The 1,194-nt window shown below is 39.3% G+C and overlaps 1 protein-coding gene across 1 annotated transcript; it reads right to left on the reverse strand.

Moving 5' to 3' along the window:
• Positions 1-36: 36 nt before the first annotated feature.
• Positions 37-1,076, reverse strand: JH06_5613 (hypothetical protein; the record flags this gene model as incomplete). The annotated part of the gene is made up of 2 exons (XM_014669204.1): positions 37-58; positions 88-1,076. 2 exons carry the CDS (start codon positions 1,074-1,076, stop codon positions 37-39), a joined length of 1,011 nt encoding a protein of 336 aa, XP_014524690.1.
• Between the last annotated feature and the right edge of the window lie 118 nt (positions 1,077-1,194).

Genomic DNA, 1,194 nt, shown 5'->3' on the forward strand with positions numbered 1-1,194 from the left:
TCATCGAAACTGACAGTATTCCAATCACTTGACACATCACTCTGTATCACCTTCCAATCTGTGTATTCAATCTGGAAAGGGAAATACGTTGAGAACACATTTGATACATAGATCGGTTTGTTTTCCTGACCATCCATCTGCATCATATCCAACTCCATCTCTCCCAAATCAACAGTCAGAGTGTAACCAGTTCCAGTAGCCCAGCCATCTCCAAATGAATCAGATCCTTCAAATGTGTAGATTCCATCATTCAAACAGAAATCAACATAGTAATAAGCACTTGCTACAGGGAACTCACTTACAGATTTCAGTACAGTTCCTGAGGTTCCTCTTCCTTCATACAGTTTCCATGAATTCTCAGCCATATTATTGTCAGCGTAGATACGAACAGTCATCAATCCCTTGCCTCCAGTACATACTGAAACTGATAGAGAGATAGTATCACTCACATCTCCTCCACTAATCTTAGTAGCAGTGATGGTATAGGTTTGAGTAGTACTCTCAGTAGTAGCAGTACCTGAGATCCAACCAGTGTGAGGATCCAACACAATACCAGCAGGAAGAGAAGGATTGATTCTGAAGTTCATGTAACCATCATTATTCTGAGGAATCACTTCAGACATCTCAACATTCTTGAATACAGTGACTGAAGAATCATAGGTGAAGTTAGGAATATCAGCAAACACATTATCAGCAAACAGATCCAGAGATTGAACTCTCCAAGCACAAGAAGAAGGATTACCAGAAGTAAAGTTCTCAAACTTGAATTGATTATAAGGAGTATTGTTAGACAGATAAATTCTTCTCTTCTGACCAGGAGTAGAATAAGTGAGACCAGTGACTTCCTTCAGAAGTGTCCATTCATCTGTATCTGAGTTACGACCATACAGATTGAACTCAGTTGCCACCTGATTACTGTATGATGATGCAGTATAATAGTTCTGAATCTGAACAGAACTGATCCATTCACGACGATTGTTTGATAGAGTCACTATGAAAGCATTCTCAGCACAGGTTGAATAATAGATGGCACCTCCATAATACATATCGAAAGGACTAGTTTTTGTTTGAACCATCCTTGTAACTCTAATAGAGTATTCCCAGATATGAGATTCAGATTGTTCTGATGCCATCAAACGAACAACTGCATCGAAATAGGATGTGGTGTAACTGTCAGCAATAGCAACAATCGCA

The sequence above is a fragment of the Blastocystis sp. subtype 4 genome (genome assembly GCF_000743755.1).
Source record: "Blastocystis sp. subtype 4 strain WR1 chromosome Unknown seqid_0909, whole genome shotgun sequence".
NCBI lineage: Eukaryota > Bigyra > Opalinata > Blastocystidae > Blastocystis > Blastocystis sp. subtype 4.